The 27,698-nt window shown below is 52.4% G+C and overlaps 1 protein-coding gene across 7 annotated transcripts; it reads left to right on the top strand.

Annotated features, from left to right (window-relative positions):
• The first annotated feature begins 284 nt into the window (after positions 1-284).
• Positions 285-27,698, top strand: LOC135177761 (regulator of G-protein signaling 8). 7 transcript variants are annotated; one of them, XM_064148208.1, is made up of 7 exons: positions 8,583-8,612; positions 8,867-8,925; positions 10,436-10,608; positions 12,841-12,942; positions 13,834-13,898; positions 24,718-24,884; positions 26,508-27,698. In XM_064148208.1, the coding sequence occupies exons 3-7, from the start codon at positions 10,571-10,573 to the stop codon at positions 26,688-26,690; spliced, it is 555 nt and encodes a 184-aa protein (XP_064004278.1). In that variant the 5' UTR covers positions 8,583-8,612; positions 8,867-8,925; positions 10,436-10,570; the 3' UTR covers positions 26,691-27,698. The 7 variants fall into 7 exon arrangements, with proteins under 7 accessions (XP_064004281.1, XP_064004276.1, XP_064004277.1 ...); XM_064148209.1 differs by having other exon boundaries at positions 10,436-10,952; XM_064148211.1 differs by lacking the exons at positions 8,583-8,612; positions 10,436-10,608 and adding an exon at positions 285-1,443.

The raw sequence follows: 27,698 nt of genomic DNA, 5'->3' as shown, positions 1-27,698 counted from the left end.
AGATGGACCTGGCAACGTGGTGTGCCGTCAGGTTAACTGCTGATGAGGGTATTGACTCAGAGACTTTCTACTCCTGTAGCTGACCCACTACTTTTAGGAGATGCACTGAAGTGCATTGCACCCACAGCAGCCCTGAGCTAGAGATCTCTGTGTCTCTGAAATCACTGGTGGGAAACCTTAGGGTAGGGAGCTGCAGCCAACAGGTGAGAGGGATTTTTTCAGGGGAAGGTATAATACCTTCAGCAGCTGATTTTGCTTGCTTTCTAATCCTTCTGGCCAAACTGAGCACCCCAGGTGAGACCCAGCCCCCCTGAGCAGCAACCCACCAGGGCAGGAGAGAAGAGGAGGTGTGGGTGTGGGCTCTCTCAAGAAGCTGGCAAAGGCAGTAGGCACAAGGCTCTCACTTCCTTCCCAGGGGGCACATGCTTCTAAGCACCCCGTGCTTCAGAAAAGCACATGGCAAGGACCTGTGGAGTCCTTCAGGAAGGACTGCAGCTGGATTGCTGGATCCCTGGCACTCGTGGTCTGTCTCTGGAGACAGCAGATGAACAGTGTCAGACTGCGGGCAGCTCTGTGCACAGCTTTCTCTGCCACACTGGAGTGTGGCTGCCTGCCTTTCCACACCCTCCAACAGCTCTGCCAGGCCTTTGGACCTCTATCGACATGACCCAGATAGTGGGAGTGAGAGGAGGAGGCTGAGCTTTGACTGATGCTGGTGCTTTGGGTGTGTGCAGCCTGCTTTCTGTCTGTCCTGATGCAATGTCATCTTAAAAAGCTCTGGGTCAGGCTAGCCCTATGCCATCCCCCAGAGCAGCTGAGGAGGCCTGGGCTTGGGGATTCTTTTTTTAACATTCAAAAGAGGAAAGCAGTCCTCAAGGAAAAGCTGAGCTCTCTTTGATGATGATTCTTTCCTGCCCTCTGAACAGCCCTTCCCTTCCCAGGTAAAAGCAAACAAAGGCAAGCCCAGTGCTTAGGCAGTACCTTGCCTTGCTCCGGTGGTCCATGAGGTCCTAATCACTTCCCTGTGCCTCCCCCCCGCCGTGCCCCCGTTCAGCAGCGGATGCTGGCGAGTGCTCCGTGGGCAGCGGCCAGCCCGCGGCAATAATGAGAGCAAGTCAGGCAGTGCCATCCTATGCAAGCCTCTGTCTGCTCTCTGTGTGCATCTGCGAGAGCGCTCCCGCTCTCCCTTCTCCCCCTTCCCTCTCTTGCCTACCCCCCTCCTTCCACCAGCTCTTGTTCTTTTCATGAGATGCAGGGCTAGAGAGCCAAGCAAAGTGGCACACTACTGCTGCTTCTCCAGAGACAACTGTGGCCAAGCCGAGTCCTTCACTCTCCCTCATGCACCGGGAGTCTGCAGACACTGTTCCTCAAGGTCCCAACCAGCCATGCCCATCAGGCACCCAAAGCCATGTAGCCACCGCCCTGCTGCCAGCTGCAAGACAGGTAAGAGCCAGGAGGGCCTCGATGGGTGATGAAGGGCCCTGTAGTCCTTTGCTTGGTTATGATCGCCAGGGGCAGAGGTCTTCCCTTGCTCCTGCCCCAGATGTCGGGGGGAAGGGTGGCTCTGCAGGCAAAGCGGGTGGGGAAGGTGCTGCTGGGATCTCATGGCAGCACTTTCCCCAGCACATTCATCTTCCCGTGGTGTCTTATGAACGGCCAGAGGGATACAGGCACCGCTTCTGATTAGCAGGCAGGGAAGGAGAGCAGCTATTTCTTGTGTTAAGCCCAACCCAGCCCTGGCAGAGCTGATAGCGGAGCTGGACTGGTTCTGGGGTGATCTCCGTTTCAATGGGATTAGCAGTGGGCCTTTGATGCTTGGAGAAAACAGCATTCAGTGCTGGTGCCTGCAGCTCCCCGATCCTTACTCTCTTTTCCCCACCCCTTTCCTCTCGTTGTTATTTTAAAATGGTGGCTTGCAATTCCTTGGAATATTTGGGTGTCTGTGGCACTGTCACAACTGCCCAGGCTGAACGCTGGGGCTGAGCTAGTTAAGAATAAGACTAATTGGAGCGAAAGGAGGAAGGGCTGGAGGCGGCAGGACTGCGCCGGGCAGGGACTGCGTTGCAAACTTGCAGGTGGCAGGAGCACGCTTACCTCTCCGGGGAAGAACAGGACCCAGCCCAGGGCGCTCGCTGCCTGCAGCCCTGACTGCGGGACTGCTGCCACCTGTGGGGACGCTTGCAGGGACAAGGGCCTCTCTTTGCTGTTCAATGGGCGGTGGTGGGGAATAAACCGGTAACTTTGCACAGCTGAGAAACGCCAGGGACCTGTTGTGAGAGCATCTCTCTCTCTGGCTATGTCTGGACCCAGTCCCAGAGGAATGCAGTTGCATTCCTCCATCCGTGGAGCGTACCCATTGCAAGGCAGTGCTCTCTGTGCTCTGTTGTGCTGCCTTGCTCTGAGGCTCACTTGTTCCTGCAGCCCTAGGCTCCCCTGAAGGAGTACTGTCTATGCTGGCAGGACAAGCCTGGCCTCTTGCCCTGCAGTCCTTCCACACAGCTCAGGAGATCACTGGATCACAGAATCAAGCAGGTTGGAACAGACCTCCAAGCTCATCCAGGCCTTGAACACCTCCAGGGACAGAGACTCCAGCACCTCCCTGGGCAGCCCATTCCAATGCCAATCACTCTCTCTGTCAAGAATTTCCTTCTAACACCCAGCCTAGACCTCCCCTGGCACAGCTTGAGACTCTGTCCTCTTCTTCTGTTGCTGTTTGCCTGGCAGAAGAGCCCAACTCCACCTGGCTACATGCCCGGTCCTTCAGGTTTGCCTAGAGCAGACATTGGCAGAGCTTGGGGCATATCTCTACCCAGGCTGGCAGGACAGAGGTGATGATGGCAGGCCAGTCTCTCAAGGAGGCATTGGTGCTGGATGCAGCAGGCGTCTGGCGGAGGTAGAAGCTGAGCCCATCTCACTCCATTTACATTTTAATTGAGTGGAGCAGCATTCCCCAGAGAAGAAAGAGAAATCCAAGCTCACCCATGCAGCTAACTCTGCTTCACCTTGCAAATGCTGCCACAACCGCTCCCGGGCTTGAAGCTGAGCCTGTGCTCGGCGCTTTGCGGCGGCGGAGCTGCCTCCTCTGCCACGTTGCGTATCTGTGTAGAGGTTAACGGCCCCGGTAAATCCCTGCGTGCCCTGCGAGCCCAAGCCTTTGAAAGAGCAGCGATAAGAGCAGAGAGGCATAGACCTTGGCCGTCATAAATGGGTTTCTTGCTCGACTCTGAGCTCTCAGGCCTGCTTTGTAGCATTCAGTACATGGCTAGCTGCAGCGTTCAGCTTGCAAACGCAGGCTGCCTGCGAGCACCTTGACTGATCTCTCAGCAGAAAACCGAACTGCATTGGTCAGCAAACCTCACTCCCTGGCCTGGGTGGAGCCTCAGATCTCGATCAAAATGTACGAGGGACGAAGCGTCTGTGGTAGGGGATCCTGGTGGAGCTTTGCCCGCTGGGGGGATCTGCCTCAGCTCCCTAGCTGCACACACCGACTGCCTCACAGACGCTGCCATATTGACAGCAGCAGCGATGCTGAAAGCTGGGAGGACTCCAAGGCTGCACAGAGCAGCTCTGTGTCAAGTCCAATCCCTTCTGCCTGCCTGCTCCAGGCTAGCAGCATCCTCTCCTAGGCAGCGGCGCTGACGTGCTGCTTTGCGTGGAGCTGCTCCCCGGCCCGGCAGTGCTTCCTCGGAGAACAATTATGACATTGTCACAGCGTGTTTTAAAGGGGAAATTCTTCCCTTTGATGCCTGCCCCTCAGCTCGGAGCCTCCCACACTGCTTAGCTGTCGGGCTTGTGTCCTACCTGCCTGCAGGAGCTGGGGAGGGAGTTGGGAGCGTGCAGGCTGGGGCAGGGAGTCACTTGGCAGTGGAGGCATCTGTTCTGCTGCAGCAGTCGCAGTGCCCCAGAGCCACGAACATGGCCAGGAGATGCTTGTATCATCGGCACAGGAGAGTTTAAATAGCTGCCATGCTTTCCAGCTGAGATGGAGACAGAACTGTGGATCACACTTTATGTAACTGGGTTTTATTTTTAAACAGAGTCTTTTATTTTCGAGGGGAGTTCAGCTCAGTGGGCGTCTCCTATCTCCTGCCCTGCCTCGTTTGTACATGCGAGGCGGCTTCTTTTATCATCTCCCCCCCCCCCCCCCCCCCCCCCCGAGATATCAGCATCTTGGTTTTCTCACCTGCCTCTGAAACTTAAGCTCTCCTTGCTTCACCTTTCAGGATTTCCTGCCTGCCTGGCCTGATGTGGAGAATATTTGAGCTTTAAGATGAATAAAACAAGTTAACCCCTTAAAAACATTCTGAGCTGCAGCTGTGGCTATTTCCTCATGTGGCTGAGGCTCCTCTGTAGAAAGAGAAGCTGCAGCTGTGGTTTTCTTCACACCTAAGACAAGCCTGACTTATTTTAAAGTTTAGAAAGCTGTCCACGTTAGTCACCACTGCTTCTTGCCAGGATAGCCACCTCCTGCTGGGCCAAGTGTGGCTCTCCCCTGGACTACCAAACAAGAAGGCAGGCAGAGTGGCACAGCGAGCAAAGCATTGCATGTCTGATGTCAGTTGCTAACAAATTTTCTTCCAGCTGTAACTGCAAATGGTGGTGGAGAATAGGAACTTTTGGGATAAATGAATTACTAAATTGAATTACTTTAAGGTTGGGCTCCTGTAGGCACCAGTCTGGGTTCTGGCTAAGTTTTGAATGACCATGTGTTGGAGGAAATCCAGTGAGACTTTGTATCATGAGAGATTTGCTGGGATTGTCATTCCATATCAAGTGTGGTTGTTCCTTCTGAGTTCTGCAGCAAAACCCCAAAGGCCCCTGGGGTCACAGCAGAAGTGGACCATGGCTACAGGTCTGTGGTTGAGACATGCAGCATGAAGGTCACCTGAACTCCCACAGCGGTGACTGCTGTGGCCTCGTCTAATTGGCAGTTTGCATCGCTGAACATCTTCCAGAGGCACCACAGAGCAGCAGAATCTCATGAAAACTCACCAAAGGATGACTTCACCTGCGGAGATGTAGTTGCCAAACATCACAGCAGTCTGAAGAAGCACTTCATAGGTGCTAGGGAAAAGCTTTTGGGAATATCAAGTTGTGAAGCACGCCCTTGAACAAGCTCCTTGCAGCACAGTACTAGAAGAGAGAAGTGCTGGCACAGACCCAGAAGAAGTTGTGAAGTAAGAGTGAGCACAACCCCAGAGAGGTTCAAAGCCTTTGTGGCAGGGATCATGGTAAATATGACAAGACCACCAAGTCAGAAATGAGAAGTGGAAGCGACAGCAGCAGGCTCAGGCTGACGGCTCGTTAGGCATGAAATAACAGAATCCCAGAGCAGCAGCAGACCCCCGAGGAAAAAAGAGCAAGAGTGAGAAGATAGGGAGAAGTCTGCTTAAATATGAAGGTGAAGGAGTTTATTTAAGGCAAATCCATGATTGGAGATGCCAGCCAAGCAAATGAACTAGGCAGTGTAGGCACCCTCTGATCATCAGGCACCACACTGAGAAGGGTGGTCAGCTGCCAGCCCCTGAAGGAGCAGCCCCGTGACTGGAGAGGCAAAAATCACACAGCTCCCAGCCAGAGCTGTCTTCCTGGTCCAGATGGGTGTGTGGGGGCAGCCATACTGCAAGGCACAGCTGTTCTCAGGCCACAAAACCTTTCCCTAGCCACTGGATTGGTTGGTCTCTTCCTACATGCAGCAAGTGACAGGACAAGAGGGAGTGGCCTCAAGTTGTGCCAGGTGAGGTTCAGGCTGGGTATAAGGAAAAACTTATTCACAGAAAGGGTTAGCAAGCATCTGACCAGGATGCCCAGGGCAGTGGTGGAGCCACCACCCCTGGAGCTGTTTGAAAGCTGTGTAGCTGTGGTGCTTAGCGACATGGTCAGCGACAGCAGCCTAGCAGTAGTGATGGGACTTCAAGCTCTAGGTGAGCAGTTGGAACTGATGATCTCCAAGGTCTCTTCCAACCACAACAGTCCTATGCTTCTGTGATTGCAGAAACTGAGACCCAGAGAAACTTGGTCCAGGAGAAGGCTTTGGCTGAAAAACCTCTTTGAATGATGATCAATGTACAAAACACACAGAATAGAGAGGGAGGCAGTTAAGGTGAGAAGGAGGGTAAAGAACATCATAGAATCATAGAATCAGTCAGGGTTGGAAGGGACCACAAGGATCAGCCAGTGCCAACCCCTCTACCATGCCTACCCTAGAGCAGACTGCCCACAGCCTCAGCCAGCCTGGCCTCAAACACCTCCAGCCATGGGGCCTCAGCCACCTCCCTGGGAGCCCATTCCAGCCTCTCACCTTATGCTCAACATTTTCCTCCTCACCTCCAGGCTGACTCTCCCCACCTCCAGCTTTGTTCCATTCCCCCCAGTCCTGTCACTCCCTGACAGCCTCAAAAGTCCCTCCTCAGCTTTTTTGTAGCCCGCTTCAGATCCTGGAAGGCCACAAGAAGGTCACCTGGGAGCCTCCTCTGCTCCAGCCTGAGCAGCCCCAACTCTTTCAGACTGTGCTCATAGGAGAGGTGCCCCTATGAGGTGTGTCCTGGAGATGGAGAAGTGATGGTTACCACCCTGGGAACAGGCTGGAAAGTTCCCTTGCACCCCATTCAGGTACAGCCACCGCTCGCAATGCTGCACGTGTTCACTGCTTGTGTTTGCTGCAGCAGGTCATGAGGAAAGGGCTTTAAAGTATTTCTTGAAGAGATTTAATTTTTTTGGATGGGATTCAAGCCTCATATCAAAATGAGTTATTTTATTAAAAGCTTTTAAATAGAAGCTACAGAGGGCTATTTTAGAAGGAATTTGCTCTAAACCTACTGCACAGAAGCTTTCTAAAATATTACCTTGCAGAAACATAATTCCCTTTATCTGCAATTTAATTACATCTCCTAGAGTGCCTGTGTCAACACAGTTCACTTGGTTTTGTTCTCCACTGACTCACACCTGGCCTAGGAAACTAGAGGTAAAAACCTACTGATCTTCAGAGTTGTTTGTGGGTTGCTTAGGGAGGTCCTGAAAGTGCATAGTGATGCACTGGAGAAAAAGGGACTGGGGTCTCTGTCTATGAGATAGCATAAAAGGAGGAGAGGAGGAGAGTGCTTGTGTGGTCCTCTGATCTATCCCACCCAGCCTTAGCAGACCAGAGTTGTGGATCTTGTTGAGGCTGCAGTTAGCTGAATGGTGGACCAGAACTATCCAGAGTGGTGTAGGTTGAACATTTTATTGAGCTCTCTGTAATGTCTGTGGGTGTACATGAGGTCTGAGAGATGTCCTGGAAGGATTGTGAACACAGTGTCACTCGTGGCATCCTGTGCTTGCCCAGAGAGAACCTGGATGTGTGGAAATGCATTAAAGCAAAACTGACATGGTCGAAATTAAACTCTTGGTGATGTTGAGTTAAATTTGGCTTGGGTTTGGGGCAAGGGCTGAAGCTGACTCTTATTCAATGTGATCAAACCATTCTGTTGTACCAGAGGCATGAGATGAACCTCAACCTTTGACCTTGGCTGAGAGGAGATTGTATCAACTGTGGCAATTTTTTTCCAATGCTTGTCTGTTGATAACTGGAGACACAATTAATGCAGGTTTGCATGACCTGGGCTTTGCAGTGGGAGGATGAGAACAAGGCAAATATTTCCTTGCCACACAGAGCTGTGAAGGAGGGCTGGGGTCGCTGCTGCAGTGCTGCTAATCCTGGTGGCTCTGCAGGATGGACTCTGTCCCTCCTCAGGGATGTTACCTGGTGGTAATGTGCTATCTCAAGACATATTTCCTGCTGGTAGCACCTGGATGTCAGGCCCAGCAGTCTTTTAGCAGAAGAGGGGCAGGGGACTACAAATTTGCAGGGAAAGGACAAAGACTTTTTTATTGTTATGATACTGTATTTTAAATTTCAGTCCATCAGCTTTATGGGGATGAAAAGAGCAGTGGAGAGCCTATGACTTGAGCCCTCCTCAGTCTGTCAGTGACCCACAGCAGTGCCTGTGTGACCTCCAGGTGTTACTGATGGCTGGGGTGAGCTGCAGCCTCACCACATCAGTGCCATGGGCTAGGTTGATTTTTAGAGTCACTGGGTGCACTGGACCCCCCATGTACAATCTGTGAAGGATGGAAGTGTGGGTACAGGAGAGAAAAGGGAATGAGAGCCTGTACCCTGGAGTGAGTGCGCCAAGGACTGCATGCCTCAGGTGAGGGAAAGAGAGATGGGTGCAAAGGGTTGGTCACATCACTGACTCGCCAGGCACATTTCCTTTCCTTCTGCCACCCCATGCCCTGCAATAAGGTGCTCCTTTGCCTGTTAATGACGCTACTTGGTCCTGAGGAACATTCGCACTCTTTAATTAGAACTCTCTCATGCCCTCCTGTCTGTGGCAACTCCTGATCGTCAGTGCTCTGAGGGGATCAACCTTCCCTAAGCCCTCAGAGGAGCCGACTAAAGCGATGCGGGCGGCTGCTTTATTCTAACATACCGAGGGTGACAACAGTGAGCGCTTTCGCAGGCATCCCCCCTTCCCCGCCCCCAGATGCTCCCTGCCAGCCTTTGGCATCCACCGCCCGTGCGGAACTGTCTCCCATCTCCAAGGAGGGACAAGCTGAGCTCCTGCTGCCAGGTGGGTGAAGAGGAACGTGCTGCTCTGCCGAGCTCCTTGGCAGTGCCACTGATGAGCGGTGGTGGGAGACGGCTGCGTAGCCGAGCCCCAGCCTGCTGGGTTGAGCTTGCTCTGGGGTTTTGGTGGATGTGAGAGAGCTGCTGCAGGCTCCTCTGCTGCTGCCCGGAGAGAGGTGGGGAGGGGAGAGGTACCCAAGTGTGACTTTCACCCCGTGCCGGGGCTTGTCACTGCAGACCGCTTTGCTCTCTCCCCAGAGCCTCTCTGACCACGCTGTCGGCTCGGACGCACCGGCAGAGAGGACAGGTCAAAGGCAGTGAGTATCTTTTTCTCTGTGTCTGTCTGCAGTGCTTCTGTATTCAGTTTTTTAATGGCTTTGTCTGCATGTGAATGGATGATGTTAATCTCTCGCAGCCCTAGAGCTCTCGTGGTTTGTGTTGTTCCGTGGCTTGGTGGGCTTTGGGGTTTTTTTAACCTTTGTGCTGCCAATTTGTTTTTTCCCTGCTGGGATGGCCTCTTGATGTTTGCTCAGGTGATCTCCTGGGGTGGTTTGATATGCTGAATGCCACGACCACCATCCCTTCCTTTCTGTACCCCAAGGAGAACCCCCCCAAAACACATCCATGTTGAGACTGGCAATTCTCCTTGACTCTGGGTCCTTTCATAGGAGGGGGAGGTAGGATGAATGATGTAGTGGGAGGCAAAAATCCTCACCATGGAACCCCACTGGGATGCCGTTACCAGACACCACAGATTGTATTCCTAAAGTCACACCTGGTTGGGTTTACTTGCAATCAGAGGAACTATCCGTGGGGATGTCAGCCGAGCAGTGGAGCTGCCTTCATGGGAAATGTAGGTCTTGGCATCCACGTAGTCAGACAGACTTTGGGAGCAGAGGCAAGTTGGGTGCTGCTCAGCTGTGCAGGTTGCCACCGTGGGGGCTGGCCAGCGGGTGGGAGCTGGGGCAAGCAGAAGGCTGTTTCATAACAGTACCCCCAAAAAACAGGCTGCTAGGGGAGGCTGAGAGAGAAGAGGGCACCCGGGTCCACTTCCAGCTGTCACTTTGGAGCAGCGGCAGGGAAGAGCAGTAGGGACTGCTGGACCCTAGGAAGTCATGTGGAGTGGCCCCACATGGGGGTGAGGCTGTTAATGAGGAAATTTAAAGGGGCTTAAGGAATTATGAGGATTGATTTCAGTTAAAGCAGATGAAGCAGCCGGTCAGGGTAGGGATTAAGGCAATGCACTCACTGGCATGGAGCACAATCCCAGTCCCATTAATTTAGCTGGGAAGAGGCTTTGTGCATTTTTAATGTAATCAGGTTTTAAAAGGGATGTTGTGCTGGGCAGCCTGAGCTCTGGGATCTCCCCGGGCCCCAGCAGAGCAGGGTCCTGGCTCCTTTGCCCACACTCTGTGCTCTCGTCAGCTCCTTTATCTCCTCCTCAGTTGTTCCCTCTGGACAAGAGAATGCAGAGGTGACCTGGGGCTTGGCCCTGTCCTGGCAAATAAGGAACCGTTGCCCTTTGCTCGTTGCGCAGTCCTGCTGCCTGCCCCCTCGGTTCCTGGCTGGTGGACCTGGCCCTCACACCGATGTGAGACTTGTTCAGCCAGCTGCCTGTGTGCCACGTTCCTGGGGACCTTGCCATCCCTTCTCTGTTTTCCCTCCCTTTTCCCCTCCCCTTTTCAAGCCGAGCATCTCCTCGGTGGTTTCCCGCAGGCTCCCACCACCCCTTCCTTGGAGTTATTTTTGTGTGAATGCTTGAGCCTGTAACGCTGATAGGACCAACGTCTGCAGACGCGTGAAGTCCTCCTGTTATTCTGTTTGCAGTGCCAGCCTTTCCATGATGCCTGGCCAGTAACATCAGCCATGACCTGGAGGGACAGGGACAAGAGGTAGTTTGGTCATCTTAGCGAGGTCAGCCCGGAGCTCTGCCTGTTGAGGAGAGACCTTCAGAGGTGTTGAATGATGAGTGGGATAATGCCAACTCCTGCCGCTCCCTGGTGAGCTGTGACGCCAAACTCAAAACACTTTAGACCTGAAGCTGAACTTAACCTGCGGTCCTGGTCTTAGAAGGAAATGCTGTCTCTCTTCTGTGGCCATCCCTCAGCTCTGAACGTCTTCCTTTGAGAAATTGACCTTCTGCACTAAGGGTCAAAGGATCAAATGGGTTGAGAACAACGGGCCCTTCTTTTCCGTGCAGAGGATTCTTTGGCATATTTTTAAATGCCAGGACGTGAAACAGTAAATCCCTCCTGCAAGCAGCCCCGCCTGCTGTCCGAGCCAGCCAGTTAAAGGGTTAACTGTAACTGGATGCCTGAATGGCTGCCTTACTGATCCCGTGGAGGTAACTGAAAAGACGTGGTGCATCTCTTACCCCTGCCCATCCTGTTGCTGTCTACCTCGTCCAGCAAGCCTTTCAGCTTGCTGCAGTGACCCCTCTTCCCTCCCGCCCTTCCCTTGCCTCTCTACATCCTGCAGACCCAGTTTCTTTCCCTCTCTTTCTTCCGTGTCCTGTCTTAGAAGTCCTTACCTAGAGATCGGTGTTCCATGAGAGACAAGCTCTTTGCTCGCGGTACAGCATCCCTGTCCCCTGTATGCTCTGGTTTTCTGCTGCAGTCCCTTGATCTCGGGCATCAGAGGGATCCAAGCAGCACTGCGGTAGTGCATGTCACACCTCTTGCTGAGAAATTCGTGAGCTTGCTAGAACAAACAGTTCAGGGAAGATAGAGGTTGATGGTAGGAGGCATCAGAATGCTCCTGCAATGGACTCGGCGTCCGTTTGAGCACAGCAGGTCCGGCATGCTCAGCCAGGAGCATGACTCTTTGCATGAAGCATTCCTGTGCTGACACTGGAGGGTTTATGTACCACTGCATCCCAAGACCACCAGGCATGGGGCCATAGTTTGAGGCTCTGCAACTGTTCTTGTGATTGAAGATCTCTGGGGTTGCTGTTCTGGTTAGCTGCTGCGAGCTGCCTGTGCAGCGCCGGGGAGACGCTCGTTGCATTTAATTAACATTTAATTTGCTTTAAGATCACATTAAAATGTGCAATAATAGAAATTCTCTGAAGGGCAGGAGGAGAGGAGATGGGTGTGCTACAGGCTGGCTCGCTTGCTGGTGCTGAAGTGTTTTGCAAGATTGCATATGGAAGGGGGAAAAAACACTGTACTTCCCTCTGCAGTCACAGAAAGTATTTGACATCTGTTCGACAGCAGGGCTTGGGGAATGGCTGTCTCTAGCTTGGAGGTGGGTCTGACAGTTGACAAGTGGAGACTTGGCTGCTAAAACCTCCTTCCGTGGTCTGGAAGAGAGAATGACCTCGTATGGTGCCCATGGAATCCAGTAGAAGAGATGCCCTTGGGCTGGAGAGGCAAATCACAGGCTCTGCCCTTCCAGAGGGGATGTAAAACCGTTCCCCAGCGCCCGTGCGTTCTCGGGAGGAGAGGGCACCAGTCCTGAACGGTGCTCGTGTGTGTCGTGAGCCCCTCTGCCTTTGCGTCCCTCCCCATCCCGGGCTTATGTAACAGAGGATGCTGCAGATGCGCTGCCTTTCCCGGGAAGGGGCTGGCAAGGACGTGAGGGGCTGGCAGAGGAGCAAAGGCTCTGAGGCTGGTTTGAAATTTAGAGGAAAAAAAGCAATAAAGCCATTTTCTGCCTGGGTAAGCTTGTCAGGAGAGAGGCAGTTTTAGCCTGCTTATGTAACCCTGATCCAAAGAAGCTGTGTGAGATCGATCCTGGACAGAGTCCTATGGTTCTGCAGCACAGGCTCAACTTGCAAGTTCCTTACTCCCTCTCCTCTCCCTCCTCCCAGTCCTGCCCTCGAGACCAGGTATTTCTACTGTTTCTGGTGCTGGTGAATCATGGTGACTGATTGGTGGTATTGCTGCCCTTTGCTCTCCTCCCACACCTGATGAGAGCAGGTCTTTCCAAGAAACCATCCCAGAGCACAACCTTTAACAGTCTTTTTGCCGGTCAGAGCAGCTGCTGTGGGTGAGCCTTCAGCTGCTCCGTCCTTAGATGTCTGCTTGACATCTTCCTGGAGCTGTCTCAGGGTCCCTTCTGCAAATGAAGGAGCCAAGGACACAGGTCTGACAAGGCACAGAGCCACTGAGGTGGTTTTGGTTTCGGTTGTGGTGTGGTGTTTGTTTTTTGCCACTCTGGCTAAACTTATAATCAGCATCTTCTTTGGTTTTCCCTCGCTCACACCCCTGCTCCCTTCACACCGACCACAGGAACAGAGGGATGAGGACTCGCCTGGGCTGCCTGTCTCACAAATCAGACTCATATAATGATTTCACAGCTATTCTTCCGGACAAGCCCAACCGGGCTTTGAAGTGAGTATAGCTGCAGCATCCCACCCCACCTCTGTCCTGCCCTGCCTCACCACCCATTCTAGTATTGTCTTCCTTTCATTGTTCTTTGCATAAACCTTGACCAGTTCTTCCAGCCAGAGCGAAGGAGGAAACCAAACCAGCACTGGTCCAACAGGAGCAGCCTCAGAAGATGGCCGGATGGTTGCTACGAGCTCTCCTGTGAGCCAGAGCATGTGTGCGGTCCCCACCGCTGCGTGTGGGACATGTCAGCACGTGTCTCAGGGCATCATTCACCTCGCTGTCCTTGTAAATCAAAGTGCAAGAGGTGACCAGCAGTTTCAGGTCACAGTCCTCTTCAGATAAGCCTTGCTATTAGACACAGCCAAATAGTCCTGGGTTTGTTTGCACAGTGCTTAAGGTAGATGCTTCAGGGTCCTGATTTGAGAAAAGCAGGATGGGATTCGTCTGATCACAAATCACACTGCTTACATCTCAGCTAAGACTTTAACCTTCCCCTGAAAGCCAGGAAAGAGAAATAAACACTTCTGCAGAGGTGGCTTTCATTTTGCTTGACTTTTGGCTTTTGCAGTGTAAATGTCTGCATTTGAACTTGTTCCCTGGGCTCCTGCTTAGAGGCAATGAGGAAAAATTGGTCCCTTTTCAAATGTGATTCATCTGGCCCATTCTACCTGCCTACCTGAGTATTGGAGATGAGGAGAGCCAACTCCTGCAAGTTCCTTGGTCCCTTCCCTCACTGATTCTAAAGGGAGCCCAGAATGACTTACTCAGATGGAGACCTCTACATTGCAGACCTCCAAAGTTAAGCAAGAGGAATTCCAGCCTTGTCAAACAGCCTCAGGGGGGGTCAGCAGCCATGGGTTGCCTGTAACTTGCCTCTTCCTTTCATTCCAGAAGACTGTCAACAGAGGAAGCCATGAGATGGGCAGATTCTTTTGATGTCCTTTTGTCCCATAAATGTGAGTAGAGATAAAAATCTACCTTTTTTCCCCTCCCCTTTGGTCCCTTTATATTGGTTGTAACTAAGGCAAAGTCTGCACTGGAGCGATCCCCTGAACACAGGGCTTGTCCCTTGGGCAGCTGCTTGCTATGCATTAGGCAACAGTCACACTTATGGGCAAGACTTGTCCTGTAGTTATCCTGTGGTAGTAAGGCAAGAGGGTGAGTTTCTGTGCATTCCCTTCCTGGCTTTGCTCCCACCAAAATCATCACCTCAGTACCTCCCATTCTCCAGCTCCTGGTCTTGCCACGGAGCCAGGAGCCCCAAACCTTAACAATGTGTACTGTCCTTCAGCATGTGCCCCTGGCTCCATTCTTCCTGCACAAGCAAATGGCAGGGTCTCAGCTCGTCCAAGTTCCCCGAGATCCACAGCATTGACTCTCCTCCCTCCAGCTGTTCTTCTGTGCAGCTACGCTGTGCCAAAGCATAGCTTTTGCTGGGAATGCTAGAGCACAACAGTGTGCATGGTTCAGCAACCTTGAACAACTTGCTCTGTAGCAGAGACATCATGCGTGGTGGCCCCTAGCAGAATCTAATTTGCAGTTACCAAAGCAGACCTGGAAATTCCACGTCCAGCCACCTTCTGCAAGCATCTAATTGTCGCACCTCGCTCCCTTCGGTGGATCAATCGTATCAGGCCTGCTCAGAAGGCATCCTTCTGCCTCCCCAGCATTTTCACGCTGAGAAATTACAAACAAGGCAGCCAAGTTCACAGCATAGGACCATTACTGCGTTTCTCTTGGAGAATGAACCAAGGGCGAGTCAGGGCTGTGGAAAAGTCAATGTGGGCGGTGAACTGTTTCGTTGCAACAAGGCACTGTATGGCTTTCTTAGAGCATCAGGCTTCCCAGCACCTCCAGCCTTAAAACACAAGTCTAGAATTAAATTATTGCATTAAATAAAGTGCAATTTTGCTGGATTTCTGCTGAGATAACAACAGTTTTGGCAGGGAATTAAGTGACAACTTTAAACAAGCTGGCTGCCCAAAGCAGGAAAAGCAGTACATAATTTTAGCAACAGTATCTTGTTGAGATCATTGCTCCTGCAGCCTATGGTGTGGCTGGGTATGGCTAAGAGAGAAGATTTCTTTCAACCAAATTCAAAGCAAGGAGGGGAAAATGCACCAGAGAGGTGATGAAATGCCTGGGGTGGAGAGGAAAGAGGACAGGATATGCACATCAGTGTTGCAGCTCTGTACTCGAGCCCTCCTCCTTCCTTCATCAGTTTGTAAGCTGAAATTTCCCTTGTTAGAAGCAGACTGCAGCAGAAGTACTCTGGTTCCAAAAGGCTCTGCACTGACATTACACAGGCTGTCCCCTCTTCAGCTGACTGCTGCCAATGCTTAATCAAACCTTAGTTTAATTATTTCACCCAACAGCCCCCACAAGAGTGCCTGTTTTAATTAGTAAACTGCCCCTACAGAGTGAGAAGTAAGTTATCAGGGTTCTTGCATAGAATCAGCCAGGTTGGAAGAGAGCTCCAAGCTCAGCCAGCCCAACCTAGCACCCAGCCCTGGCCAACCAACCAGACCATGGCACTAAGTGCCCCAACCAGGCTTGGCTTCAACACCTCCAGCCACAGCAACTCCACCACCTCCCTCCAATGCCAATCCAATGCCCATTCCAATGCCAATCACTCTCTCTGCCAACAACTTCCTAACAACATCCAGCTTAGACCTCCCCTGGCACAGCTTGAGACTGTGTCCCCTTGTTGTGTCCCTGGTTGCCTGGCGGAAGAGCCCAACCCCACCTGGCTACAGCCTCCCTTCAGGTACTTATAGCCAGCAATGAGCTCTGCCCTGAGCCTCCTCTTCTGCAGGCTGCACACCCCCAGCTCCCTCAGCCTTTCCTCACAGGGCTGTGCTCCAGGCCCCTCCCCAGCCTTGCTGCCCTCCTCTAGACACCTCCCAGCACCTCAACATCTCTCTGCAATGGAGGAGCCCAGAACTGGACACAGCACTCAAGGAGTGGCCTGAGCAGTGCTGAGCACAGGGGCAGAAGAACCTCCCTTGTCCTGCTGCCCACACTGCTCCTGAGCCAGCCCAGGATGCCATTGGCTCTGCTGCCCACCTGGGCACACTGCTGCCTCAGCTTCAGCCTGTAGTTTCTTCACCCTCCCCCCCCCCCTCCCTGTCTCTAGGACAGAAAGTAATTCTGATAACTGCCTGGCACCTGATGAAAAATATTCAGTTCCTATTAGCAACAGAAGGTGATCTTTCAAATTTGAATTAGTTTTTTTATCAGCAGTCACAGTGCCATTGCCTGGTGATGGGTGACACACGAGAAAAGAGAAGCAGTAAATTTGTTGTTTAATAAATTGCTTTCTAAAGGAATCTTTTACAACTGCTCTGCACCCAAAGTCTCTGGGACTGGCAGCCAAGCATCAGGATGCTGCAAATGCCCAAAAGCTCTGCTGAAACAAAAGTGTTATTTTAGTTCCATTGGTTTGAAGGAAAGAGGGGGGTGCAGCTGTAAAAGGAATTATGCTGTGGCTTTGCTGATGTATGCCTGTGTCCAGGGCACAGGAGGGCTGCCACATGTCGGTTGTGAAAGCGGAATGAAAGAGTTACACTTCTGCTGTTAGAGATGTGCTGATGACAGGCAGGGAAAGGAGTCTTGTGCCTTATCTGGCCAAAACTGGAGAGAAATAAAAGCAGTGCCTGGCCCTGCATCTGTCTGCAGAGAAGCTGCCAGCTAATAGGCTGCTTATAGTGCCAAGAGGGCAGAACACTCTCAGCCTAATTTCCCTGTGTGACTGCTCAGGTGAACAGCATTAGCTAGGGAAAATAAGAATTCATGCTTGGGGGCATGGGCTAAGCACCAGCTGGGCCCGGGGAGAATTTCCCCTGGGGCTTACAGCATCAGCAGGTAGAGCACTTCTGCTTGACACATCTGTCACGAACTCTTTCTTGCCTAGGTGGACAGTTCAGCTGCTTTGGGAGGAGACTGTGATGCCAATTGCAGAGGCTTGAGTGGTGCTTTCTGCTGTATTCAGACGTTGTGGTGGTTTTGGGTAGCTTCCAGACAATGTATTCTTTGGGGAATAAACCTCTGGAGTGCTCAGGTAGGACTCAGGAGCTGGCTGCAGCCGCTGAAAATAGGTCAGCCGTTGGGGGTAGTAGTGCAAGGGGTTAGACAGGTGCAAAGCCAGGCACTGGTTTTGCCTGGGCAATGGAATGAGCTGCCCAGGGAGGTGGTTGAGTCACCAACCCTGGATGTCTTTAAGAGTCGTTTGGATGTGGTGTTTAGGGCACACCTTGCAGAGTAGGGATGTTGGTTGGACTCGGTGATCCTGAGGGGCTTTTCCAGCCAGAATGTTTCTGTGATTCTGTGAAAGCAGCTCGAAGGAGCAAGGAAGTGGATCAGAGCTCCTGCAAAGCCTCACTGCAGTGCCTAGGTGATCAGGCTGCCCTGGCACACGCAGAGCTGCAGCACTCCTTGGGGAAAGGCAAACAGCCTGGACCGTGCTCTTCCCCTTGCTGTTTCCCGAGCCTCTGCAGGGCAGTGACCTGCGCAGGCATCAAGCACTCAGCAGGCTCTATGGGGAGTGTCCCTGTGCTCGTTTCTGTCCAGTACCCTTCGGAGTGTGCTGGCCCTGCGGAGCCTGCCCTCGCCGCTCCCCTGATGGCTTTAACGAGGGACCTCTGTAGGCAGTGTTTGATCCTGAGGTGCCCACTGTCCGGCAGCATCTTGAGTGGAGGACTGAAAACCTCTGGGTTTGGAAGCAGTTGCATGTTTCCAGAGATTCCCAGGCTGGGCCACGCTCCTGTATAGAGTGGCCTCGTTTGGGTTAATTCCCCGGTCATTGAAAGAACAGTTTGTGTAGCTATTAGCAAGAGCCTGTGAGCAGGAAAGCAGAAATGTGCTTTCTGCCACACCTCCACCTGCCTTTTGCTCTGGCATTAGGTGTTCAGCATCCCTCAGCCTAGTCCTTGTAGAGAAACTGGTGCTGACTGGTAGGATGCAGCTCAGCTCTTTCCTTGGCAGCCCCAGGTGAATAGGTCAAGGCAGTACCCTGCTTGTTTTTGCTAATGGGTGAAGCAAGTCAGCTGGAAACCACAGGGTCAGCCAGTCAGTCCCCTTTTCCAGCAGCAGCCTTGTCTGAGCCCACTGCCAGAGATGCAACCACAGAGTGGCAGTGCTCCCTGGGGCTGCAGCTTCTGAGAGGGACAAGCAACAGGAGAGAGGAGTTTGATCCTGCTTTCAGCAGGGAGCTGAGAGCGTAAGAGATGGATCATGTGCAAGAATCTCCCTCGGGTGCCTGGGGTGCAAACCCCAGTGGTTTTAGCACACTAGACTTCAGCATCTTTTCCCATTTTGTGCCAGGGTGGACTAGCAATGACTCAGGGAAGTGGAGCTCAGTGTGGTCCACAGAGCCTGTGCACACATGAGAGTAACTGAGGGGCAGTCCCTGCTCTGTACTCATGCCCAGGAGGCACAAACTGGTCATCCAGATGGAGATTCCTTCTGACAGGCTGCTGAGGGGGGATAGAAGTAATAGCATGTCTCGTTCTGCATGCCTTGCAGGGCTGGACACATGGCCTGCCGTTTGTCCAGAATCCAGCAGGACAGGCTGTCCTCAGCCCTTAGTCACTTTTCAGTGAGGCATCCAATGCAACAAACCTTTGTGCCGAGTTTCCAGTTTTCTACCAAGCTTTGTTTTGCTTTTGCTTGTCTGTGTTGTTTCCCCTCCTCCACCCATGTTTTGTGATCTCTGTGCTCTTCTGCCCAAACTTTCTTGTTGTCCTCCTCCTACTGTTGTCTGCACATTGCTCCCCTTCCTACACAGCACAGGAATATCCCAGCCTACTCCGAGTTCTTCCTAAGCCAGAGCCGCATTAGCATTACCATTGTGCTGGTGGCAGGCAGCTGAGGCTCTTGCAGCAGCGCCAAGCAGCGCTAAGCAGCAGTGAGACCGTGTACAAATGCTGTACGGAGCATCACGGCCTTGTCTCTTCCATTCTGGACCCAACATGCTCCACAGAGCTCATCCATCCATCCACCGGCCATAAGGACTACCTTTATTGCCTACACGAAGTGCTGATTGCCCCGGTGGTGTGAAATGCATGCACTGAAGAGGTGATTGTTGATTGCTCTTTGGCCGGGACAGTGGCTAATGCCTGCTCATTGTGCTGCCTGCCTGAATGATTTAAGGCACTAATCCCCACTCTTCCCCATGCTGCTGGAGCTTGCCTATCGAGGCCTGTTGTGTTTTGTGATAACTGCTTTAGTCCCTTCCTCCACAGCCCTTCTTGCTGGAAAGGACCCCCTCATAGAAGCATAGAATGGTGGGAGTTGGCAGGGGCCTCCAGAGATCATTGGGTCCAACCCCCCTGCCAAAGCAAGATGACTGAGGCAGGAGCACATCCAGACAGGTCTTGAAAGTTGCTAGAGAAGGAGACTCCACAAACTCTTTGGGCAGCCTGCTCCAGAGATCCTGCACTCCTAGGCTGGAGAGGCTTTTCCTCATGCAGAGGTGGAATTTCCTGAGTTCCAGGTTGTGCCCACTCTCCGTGGCCTGAAGAACAGCATTTGGTTAGCACATCAGGAGCATCTGGCTCCCTGTCCTTACCCAGCCATCCCCCTGCCTGCCTCAGCTGACCTGCAGGGTCTTAGCTGTAGGGTACACTGCAAGGCCTTGCGATGGGGCAATGCACCAATACTTGTACAGTCCCTCCTGGCAATCCTCTTGGGCACTCCCCTGGTCTGTTTGAATGGAGAGCAGGACATTTTGAAGCTGACATTTATAATGCAAAAGTAAAGAGCAAATGCCTTCTGCTCCTCTTTCTTGACAGAAGAAGAGCTTCATTTCTTTGCCTTCTCCCTGTCTTCTCCATCAGTACAGACTGGAGCAGTGCTTTGGCTTCAAGCAAGTCTCACTGCTCTTGGGTCAGATTCCTGAATAAGTGTCCACTAGTTGTCCTGAAGTGCCACACATCTATACCAGTACCTCTCTGTCTTCTTGGATAGCCATGTCTCTAGATCTGCTGCTGCTGCATCTGAAGGCTTCTATTCCTGTTTTCCCTTTCTGTGGGGTTTTCTTTGGAACTGAACTTCTCAGGTGCTCCTACCATCCTCCAGAATATTTCTGGATGCTCACTCAATAGCTGATGCTCTCCTGCTCATATCACACTGCAAGCCAGTGCTGGTTGCCCCCGCATAAAAGCTGTCCAGTTGGCTGGGATGAACTTGGAAGTGCTGATCCTTCACGAGCAATGCTTCCTTGATAGCCATCAAGGAGATGTGCAGGAGGATATTAAAGCCAACAGCCAGGTCACATTCCAGGCCAGTCTCCATACCTTAACTGCCCTCCTGCCCTTTCAGTCAGATGTGTCATTATCCCACTGCAAACCTGTGGGCAGTGATTTACTACTGTGCTGTCCTCTGGGCTCCCATCCCTAAACTCCGTCTGCCAGGCACAGCTGTAAATCCTGGCAGGCAGTCAAAGGCTAGAGAGGAAATCTGTGGAGAGCCAAGCAGCCTCAAGTCAAGGATGACCTCTTCTGTGTGCAAGGCCTTCTCTGCAAGGTCCTTGCAGGTCCAGCTTCATTTCCAGCTCCCCAAAGCCTATGAGGAGGGCACAACAGCAATGCACAGAAGTGGAGAACAGCCAGGCATTGTTATTTATCTCTCTTGCTGTCTCGACTTATTTCGAGGTAAGAAGGAGCTGACTGACGTAGGAGCAGGAGGCAGAGCACGTGGAAACCTCCTGGTCTCAAGGGGGACCTGCTGCAGCTGCTCTCCAGGGCAGGGCTGAAGCAAATGCCTTTCTCACCTCATCAATCATGACCTCCTCTTCTGCTGGCAGATATTAGAGTCTGCAGATACTCTGCTTGCTGCGGAAAGCTGCTGCTTCTGCAAGCAGTTCTCAACCAGCGCTGGGGCTCTGGGGCTGCTGTAGAGGGAAAATGAGGTGGAGAAATTACCAGGGTAGAGAAAGGGGAGCAGGACCTCTGTGGAGGCACACAGCAGAGGCTGTGCTTGAGTGCTGGAATCTTTCCCGACAGACACGGAGGTAATAGAATGACATCTCAGGGAGCAGCTGCTTTCTTCCCTTTTGTGCTTCCCTCTCTCCCAGACCTGTCAGCCTGCTGTTGTGCTCTTTCCTTTTCCTCCTGCAAAGCCTCCCTGCTGTTTCCTCAAGTCCTCCACTTGCTCCCACACAGGCCCTGTGAATTTCATAAGCATTAAGTGGGGGGGGGGGAGAAGGCAGGTTTTGAAACTTTTCCCTGTCTCCTAGATTTCAGAGAGAGAACCAGCCCTAAAATAGCTCTTTCATTCACCACACTTACCTTCTTCAGAGAGGCTCAAAGCAGACATGGGCAGCATGATCTTGATGCCTGCTCCTGGAGGTGCCCTTGGCACTCTCTGCTGTGCAGGCTTCACCAGGGCTAAAGTCACATCATTGCCTCAGCTCTGAACCCACAATTTGCACTAATTGCTCTGCAGTGCTCATGGGCAAGAGCCCTCACTTTGCCCACAATGGTAGTCTGAACCTTGCTCATCTCCGAGAAGGGTGTTAATTAAGAAGGGGCAGGACACGTTGATAGGATACAGCTATTTCTCAGCCTCCTGGGGCTGACAGATGCAGACTGCAGTGCTCTTTGCAAGGCAGAGTGCTGGTGGAGCACACAGTGCAGAGCCCAGTGACGAAGGAGCATTGAGAAGCACAGGGTGGAGAGGCTCAGCCTGTAGTTCGATCTGTCTGCTTTTAATATCTCTTCTGACTTTCCCTGGGAGAATCTGGAAGGTCAGACATCTCTGCTGGCTTACACACAGCCTGAAGACACAGCCTGCAGAAGAGGAGGCTCAGGGCAGAGCTCATTGCTGTCTACAACTACCTGAAGGGAGGCTGTAGCCAGGTGGGGTTGGGCTCTGCTGCCAGGCAAGCAGCAACAGAACAAGGGGACACAGTCTCAAGCTGTGCCAGGGGAGGTCTAGACTGGATGTTAGGAGGAAGTTGTTGGCAGAGAGAGTGATTGGCATTGGAATGGGCTGCCCAGGGAGGTGGTGGAGTTGCCATACCTGGAGGTGTTGAAGCAAAGCCTGGATGGGGCACTTGTTGCCATGGTCTGGTTGCTTGGCCAGGGCTGGGTGCTAGGTTGGGCTGAGTGAGCTTGGAGCTCTCTTCTAAGCTGGTTGACTCTATGATTCCATGAAATGGGGTTGTTAGTTGCTGCTCATGTGGGGGTCTATTCCTTAGGACTTGATGCTCAGAACCTAGGACTAAAAAAAAATCTCCATGTCTCAAGTTATGACCAGAAGCAGGAGAAGCAGGCATAAGATTAGGATGTGCAAGGGAGAAGAGGACAGTGTTACATCACTGATTCTCCTCACATATCAGGTGCAGGACAAAAGGGAGTTTGTGATGGCTCTCATGACGTGGCCAGCCCCTGTCCCTTGTGAGCCTGGGCTTGCTGTGGGCTATGAGAATGATCCACACCAAGCATCAGGCATCACCTCCAGAGCTGTGTCCGAGCTCCCACACTCCCTGCCATGGACAGACAGCATTGCCAAGGCAAGATCTCACACAGCAAAAAAGGGAGCAGGTGGAGCCCCAGACATTGCAGGAGTGTTACAAACCTTCCTCAGCCTCTGTCCATCCCTGCCAAGTATGCATGCACTTGCTCCTCTTTCCTTTCAGCCAGTCTCACCTTGCTGAGTACATTCCCAAGTCCACAAATGTTTTTAAACACTTGCTTGGAAGTAGCCAGTGGTGGCTCAGGAGGTTTCCAGCCACCAGCTACAAATACCCAGGCCCTGCAGAGAGACCAGGAAAAGTTAGAGACCTGTTACTGGAACGGAAAACAAAATCAAACAGAATTAGGAACCAGATTTATCTCAAGGCTAAGGGAAGGAGAAAGAGCATGTGTGAAAACTTTGACTGCTTCAGCTGTGCTGGCACTATTCAGGGAGAGGAAACAAAAAGCAGGGCTTGAAGAGGACCCAGATTGCCTAACAAATCTTTCCGTACTTCTGATGTGCCTTGGATGACTCGGCTTACGTTACCCAAATGTCACAACTGCTGAGCATTTACAGGTGATAAGAACGCTTTTGCCACCGACTAGACAAGCAGCAATTAGGCCACGTCCCTTCCTTCACCCCTCTGGCAGCTCCAACAGGCCACTCTCCGAGACCCCTCCTCGCTGCAAAGGGGAACTGCAGAGGCGGCGCAGCAGCGAAGCGCAGTGCAGGAAGCACAGGGCTCGAGTCCGCGGGTCCCCTGCCTGCTTAGAGGCTTCCCCAGCGGCGGGCAGGAGGCGAACGGGAGGTGCAGCCCGGCACAGCAACGTGCTCCTGTGCCCGCCAGGGCCGGTGCCGTTCTGGGCTGTATTACGACGGCTGTGGTTAGTAGGTCGAGGGAGGGACTCCTCCGCCTCTACTCTGCCCTGCTGAGGTTGCACCTGGAATATCGTGTCCAGTTCTGGGCTCATCAGGTCAAGAAGATGTCATAAATAACAGGCATAAACTTGCGTTCATGCAAGCTAAGGCTTTAACAGAGTTGCAGGAGTCAAGCACTGCACAGGGCTGGGTGCGCAGGGAGACTCTGCTCTGCCCTAACGCACACCTTTTGTTTGCAGTGTTCTCTTTTTACAGCCTATTCTGTTACAGATTCATTACTAATTCCAAGAACAGGTTGGGTTGTCCTTATCAGTTCTAAGAATGGGAGGTGTCTCTTCCACGCATGTCTCTTTTTATCCAGTGGTCCCTCTGGTGGTCTTCAGGGATGAAGTAAGGGGTCTTCCTCAAGTGTCCTTTCCGTGAGCTCCAAACTAGTCCTCTGTTTGCTCATGTGCAAAGGCTGTCTCTTCCACCTGCCTCCCTCCTCCACCAGTCTTTCTAGTTTCTAATTATTTATTGCTGTTATTTTAAGCCAAGTATATGCTTTTGTGATGGCTGTGCAAGGAGGAGTGCAGCTCCACTCACAACTCCCCTTCCTCCCTGTCTGTGGCCTCTTGCCACGAGTTGATCGGATCAAATATATATCTCTCACAAAGAGAACTGCTTGAAAGAGTCCTGTGCGGGGCTACAAAGAAGGCTGAGGGAGTGAAACATCTTTATGAGGAGCGGCTGAGGGAGCTGGGGCTCTCGGGCTTGGAGAGGTGGCCTCATCAATGGTTATAAATGTGTAAAGGGTCAGTGGCAAGAGGCTGGAGCCAGGCTCTGCCTGCTGATGCCCAGTGACAGGCCAAGGGACACGGGGTGGGAGCTGAGGCATAGGAAGTTCCATGGAAACATCAGGAAGAATTTTTCCACTGTGAGGGTGACAGAGCACTGGAACAGGCTGCCCAGGGGGGTTGTGGAGTCTCCCTCTCTGGAGACAGTCAAGATCCACCTGTCTGTGTTCCTGTGTGATCTGCTCTAGGTGATCCTGCTCTGGCAGGGGGGTTGGACTGGATGAACTTCGGAGGTCCCTTCCAGCCCCTGCCATTCTGTGCTTCTGTTACAACGTGTTGCATTAACAAGAGCCTGTGGCTGAGAGACTCTGCTGTGGAAGCCAGGTGCTTTCCAGAAGAGCTTCTCAAGGATTAGGTGTGCTGATCTCAAAGAAACCCTTTGTTAACTGGTGAAACACTTTTCCAGAGGAACAGCAAATGATGTTTGGCTTTGTGGCAGCTCATAGTGGTCCAGCTGATGCAGAGGTGTGAGCTGTGGATGTGTCCTGGGATCACAGACCTCGGCAGAAAAATCAGATGCTCTTTGTAGGTGGGGTGGATGGACCAGTGTCTCCTTGCCCTCTTCCTCCTCCTGCTGTGACTCCCCACACCTCTCTTGCAGATGGGCTGGCTGCTTTCCGTGCTTTCCTGAAGACAGAGTTCAGTGAGGAGAACCTGGAGTTCTGGCTGGCCTGCGAGGACTTCAAGAAGACTCGCTCGGCAGCCAAGCTGGCGGCCAAGGCACAGCGCATCTTTGAGGAGTTCATCGACGTGCAGGCTCCTCGAGAGGTGAGGCTGCCGGCACCCGGGGCAGGCAGGGCATCCCGGCGGCACAGGCTGCGACCTGCTGGCTGCCAGGAGGTCCAGGCACCCCCTCTCCCAGAAGTGACTGTGAGCAGCGGGTAAGGAGGGTGGGAATGCCATCCTGCCTGCTGCAGCTGCCGCTGCTCACGGTGACTCATCAACCCCTGCTGCGGGCAACTACTCTGACGATGCTAAATTAGTCACAGACAGTGAGTTTACTGGCAACCACAACCTACATTTCCTAACCTCTCAGAGCTCCCTCGGAGTAGTTCACCTTGCTCCTCTCGTTTACTCTCACCCTCCAGCAGGGTGTGGGGCTGAGTTCTCGCAGGGCATTTTGCATAGAAGCATCTCACGAATGACTAACTTGTTGACTCTCCGGGGAGGAGTGTTTATCTGCTGACTAACTCCCAACTCAATTAGACCTCATAAAGGATGCAAGCAGCTGAACAAAAAGTGCAGTCACAACCTAAAGCCTGGAATTGTCCTCTTTCAAGCAGTGACAGGCTGATGTGACTGTCGTGATGCTGGGTTGTGTTACTGCATTCGTAAGGCAACCAGGAGGGCGCTTACTGTGCTTGCCCTCCCACAGCCATCCTCCTGCGAGCTTGCACAGCTGCTTGTCATGATAGAGCCCCTTTAAAAGGGTCTCCCTACTGCACCTTTCATCTGGGCCACTGAGGAGCACTCAGCTTCCCTCTAAGGGGGGAGGTTGTGTTTGGAGGCAGGCTTCAATCCCCAGCGTCTCGGTGAGTACCTTCATGAAGATGTGCAGCCAGGGCTGCAGGGCTGAATCCACGTTAGAAGTGTGAGCACAGCTCGGGTGGGCTTTCTCCTAAAACTTGGCCCTGCTGTTGTAATCTCGGTGTGCTGTTGTAAGGTCGGTGTGCTGGGATGTGAAATGGCCCTTTAAGTGACACAGAGAGCTGATCTGTGTCGCTGTCGTCTGAGTTAAGGCAGACAGTTTTGCTTTCTAGGCTCCTTTAAGTTTGGGTGTTGGGTTAGTAACAACAAAGCATCCTTTTCAGCCGGGTTTGAAACAGCAAACCCTAACAAAGTGCTGACTGCTTAGCCAGGGAAAGAAAACAGGACAGCTCCGTTGCTGGCTTTGCAAACAAACAGCAACCATAACACGAGGAGGGTTTATTTTGTCAAGCCTCTGCTTGACACGAAGCTGTTGTGGGAAAAGTCAAACAATTTATTTTGCAAGAGAGGAGTTTGAAAACCATTTAATAAGAGCGTGCTAATAGTTTAAACCCAGCTAGAAGTTCATTCACCCTTGCATTGGGTTTGTGGGGAGGAATAAAAGGAACAGAGAGATCTTGGGGCACAAGAGAGATGTGCAGCATAAAGCCATGCCTAAGAGCCTGAATGAAAGCCATTTGACTTCAGAAGTGCTCATATCGCTGCAAACTCAGTGCAGCGGTCCCAGATCTGGGGCAAGGTTTGTAATACTAAAGCTCATGGTGTTCTGGGGGCTATTCAGGCATGCATGAGGGCAGGACCTTGGTTCTGCTGTTGCCTTTACAGCCATGGCTGAGAGGAAATGTGCCATCTGAAGCCAGCAAACTGCTTACTCAGTGCCAAACTCTCTTCTACTTTTCCCAGGTGAACATAGACTTCCAGACGCGGGAGCTGACGAGAAGAAACATGCAGGAGCCTTCTCTCTCTTGCTTTGACCAAGCTCAGGGGAAGGTGCACAGCCTGATGGAGAAAGACTCTTATCCCAGGTTCCTGAGATCCAAAATTTACACAGACCTGCTATCTCAAACCCAGAGGAGGCTCAGCTAGAGCAGTGATGTGGCCCCCAGAAGCCATGTGCTTCCCACAGCAGCCAAAACCCATGCCTAAATGTGAAACCTCCTTGGTGTTGGAGGCGGTGGGAATGAGAAAAGAGGGAGAAAGGGAAGAGGAGGCTTCCAGAGCATGCTCCAGATGTGATATTAGGACTCTCTGAGTTTCTGTGCTTCTTTTTTTTCAGTTATCAGTAGCATCTTGCAGTCGTTGCCTCTCTCTAGCAGAAGCCTATAATCCTCTCTAGTTGTGGGCTCATCTCTTGCAGGGGCAGGTTTCCTTTAAGATTGACTGCGTTGGTTTGCGTGTAAATAACACCACTGCACCTTTCCACCCTTCCAGGCATCTCTCCCTGGTGTTTGGAGGGGCGCTAAGGGCAGTTCTGAAGCCAAGGCTAGTCTCCCCTCCCCTGTGCTCTGGATCCAGAGACGGGAGCGAAGGGAGAAGGCAAAAGCACACAATTCATGCTGCTTCCTGCAGCAGAAAGCAACCAATGAACTCAGCTCACCTTTCCACTTGGGCTGCACACCTTGTGACACCAGCTGCTGCCCTGTCACAGCCCCTTATCTTCCAGGGGTGGAGACGAGGAGTTATTTTCTGTGTGGCCATCAGGGAGCTGCTTTTGTCCCGAGGGAGGCGGTGACAGAAGCCCTTGCTGGAGCTCGCCAGGCGAGTCTTCTAGCGCCCACGGCTGCTTCCCGCTGCGATTGTTTATTGGGCTGGTGGCTCAGCCTCGGGATCCCAGTCGTCGTTCAGGCTTCGTTGTGTTAGGCACCGTACCAAAACCTAGCACAAAGAGGCTCCTGGCTGCCAGCAGAAGCTTGGTGGCTTCTCAGGAAGCCTGCTAGCTGATGGGAAAGAGTTGAGAGGAGGAATGTCCCATCTGCCCCAGGCTAAGACATCAGAAGAGCACAAGAGCTGCCTGCTAGGACAGACGGCACTTCTCATGCAGTAGCTGCCCAGCACACGGCCCGGAGAGGTAACCTGGGAAAAGTCACTCGCCCC

This window comes from Pogoniulus pusillus, chromosome 8, assembly GCF_015220805.1.
Source record: "Pogoniulus pusillus isolate bPogPus1 chromosome 8, bPogPus1.pri, whole genome shotgun sequence".
Lineage (NCBI taxonomy): Eukaryota > Metazoa > Chordata > Aves > Piciformes > Lybiidae > Pogoniulus > Pogoniulus pusillus.
Note: the sequence above shows the minus strand (reverse complement) of the source record. Positions and strands in the feature narration are given on the sequence as shown.

Bases quoted from the DNA above. Each gene is read 5' to 3' on its own strand.
- LOC135177761 (XM_064148211.1), top strand. From the start codon at position 1,339: ATGCACCGGGAGTCTGCAGACACTGTTCCTCAAGGTCCCAACCAGCCA. The intron at 13,899-24,717 runs GTGAGTAGAGAT...CCTCTCTTGCAG, and splicing joins TGTCCTTTTGTCCCATAAAT to ATGGGCTGGCTGCTTTCCGT. The intron at 24,885-26,507 runs GTGAGGCTGCCG...TACTTTTCCCAG, and splicing joins ACGTGCAGGCTCCTCGAGAG to GTGAACATAGACTTCCAGAC.